This window comes from Corvus brachyrhynchos, unplaced genomic scaffold (genome assembly GCF_000691975.1).
Source record: "Corvus brachyrhynchos isolate BGI_N302 unplaced genomic scaffold, ASM69197v1 scaffold21, whole genome shotgun sequence".
NCBI lineage: Eukaryota > Metazoa > Chordata > Aves > Passeriformes > Corvidae > Corvus > Corvus brachyrhynchos.
Window position 1 is genome coordinate 6,456,582 of NW_008236924.1, and position 1,797 is coordinate 6,458,378.

At 52.0% G+C, this 1,797-nt stretch overlaps 1 protein-coding gene across 1 annotated transcript in view; it reads left to right on the top strand.

Moving 5' to 3' along the window:
• The first annotated feature begins 7 nt into the window (after nucleotides 1–7).
• Nucleotides 8–1,797, top strand: part of TTC1 (tetratricopeptide repeat domain 1) — a 19,774-nt gene continuing 17,984 nt past the window's right edge. The window contains exons 1-2 of the mRNA XM_008629012.2: nucleotides 8–166; nucleotides 869–1,195. Of these exons, the coding sequence (XP_008627234.1) occupies nucleotides 878–1,195 (318 nt within the window). The 5' untranslated portion in view covers nucleotides 8–166; nucleotides 869–877. The remainder of the gene's footprint in view (nucleotides 167–868; nucleotides 1,196–1,797) is intronic.

A 1,797-nucleotide genomic window follows, 5' to 3' on the forward strand; every position in this document is an offset into this window, starting at 1 on the left:
CGGCGCTCTGAGCTCTGCAGTTCCCTTACTCACGGAAGCAGTGTCCCGGCCCCGTGTCCCTGCACGGGGTATGGAATCGGGGGGAAGTTGCCGCCCCCCTCGAGAGATCCGAGTTTCCCTTTAGAGATGTCAAGAGCACTTTGAAGCACTTTAAAGATTTGTAAAGGTGGATAGAATAAATTATATAGTTAAGTATATTTGGAGGTGTATAAATATGAAAGGGGAGGTGTTACAGTGGGGATTACTGTAACACGCCTATATCAAACCAGGAGGCCCGTGGAAAAGAAATATATATGGACGGATTGTTGGTAGATGTTTCAGAGATGTTTATTTCCCCAGCCCATGGCCGGGGTTCTGCCGAGGAACCCTCACAGTCTGGGCTGAGGGTCCCTGCCCGGGCAGGGAAACACAAACCAACAATGGGGAACGAGGCTGCCCAGGGGCAGGGAAACACCGTGTCTGTCCCTCAGGGCCCCTCTCCCAGGGCTGCACGGCGGGGGAGGAGACCCCGACAGGGAGGGCTCAGGGCAGGGCCCGGGCTCTGCTCCGGGGCCCGGCAGCGGCCCCAGAGCCACGGGCAGGGCCTGAGCCCAGGAATTGCCCTGCACAGGAGGCAGAACTGCTGCCCTGGGCAGGGCCCAGCCCTGAGCAGAGCCCAGAGAGGGGTCTCCTCCCTGGGGATATTCCACAGCTGTCTGGACACAATCCTGTGCCCTCTGTTTGGGAAGGCAGGAGGTGGGACCAGTGGCCCACTGTGGTCCCTTCCAGCCTCACCCACTCTGGGATTCTGGGATTTGTTTGCTGACAGGTCTTTAAAATGATGATTATTGAGTGTCACTCCTTTCTCATTTCCGCAACCCTCTCCCAGGAGCCGAGCATGGAAGAATTTAAAGATGCAAGCCTGCCTGATGAGTTACTGAATCACATGAAGCTGTCAGATCAGAAGTGTCCAGAGACTGGCCCCAGCGATGCCCAGCACCCCCAGAGCTTTGGAAGTGGCTGTGCCTCATCCCCAGGCCAGGATCCCACAGAGGAGAGTTTCCATGACTGTCAGGACTCCTTTGAGGCCAAAGGACCTGTGCTGGATGACGAAGGGAATGTTCAGGATGAAGGGAGCAGCTCGAGGAAGCAGACAGAACTAGATGAAGAATACTTGCTAGAACTAGAGAAAGATATGCCAGAGGAGGAGAAGCAGGTAATGCAAAGCACCAGTGCTGGGTATGAAATGATCTGTATGGAATGGTCTGGGGCTGACATGGAAAGGGACCTTTAAAGCTCTCTGTGTCTGCTTTTACTGTTCTAAATTCCCTCTTTTAGGTAACAAACGTTTGTGGCTTTCCTTGCTGCTCTTAATCCTCACATTCCATTGCAGATTTTGTGTGCCTTGAGCAGTGAGTGAGGTGGCTGTGACTCAGAGACTACAGGGAACAGAACTCTCCCTGTTCCCTGTTACTGTCTGTGCATCCATTGTTTTTCCCTGAGTGCCTGCAAGGTGCTTTTCCAAAGTTCAGCAGATTCCAGGATAGTTTTCCTGAAAGGTTGGTTTAGGGAATCCAGCCAGTTGGGATTCAATTTGGATGGATCCCTATGGATTATTTGGGCTTTCATGAAATGAAACACATTAAATGTGTGGGGTTGTTTGCTTTCAGCGCTGTCACATTGGACAAACTCATCCTGCAGCAGGGAGGAGAAAAATGCAGTTTTTCATCTATAGAACACATCTTTGTGTTAATTTGGAAGTTCCTTGAGGTGGGAAAGCAGTACTGGGGAAGGACAACATGGGATACAATCTCCTTG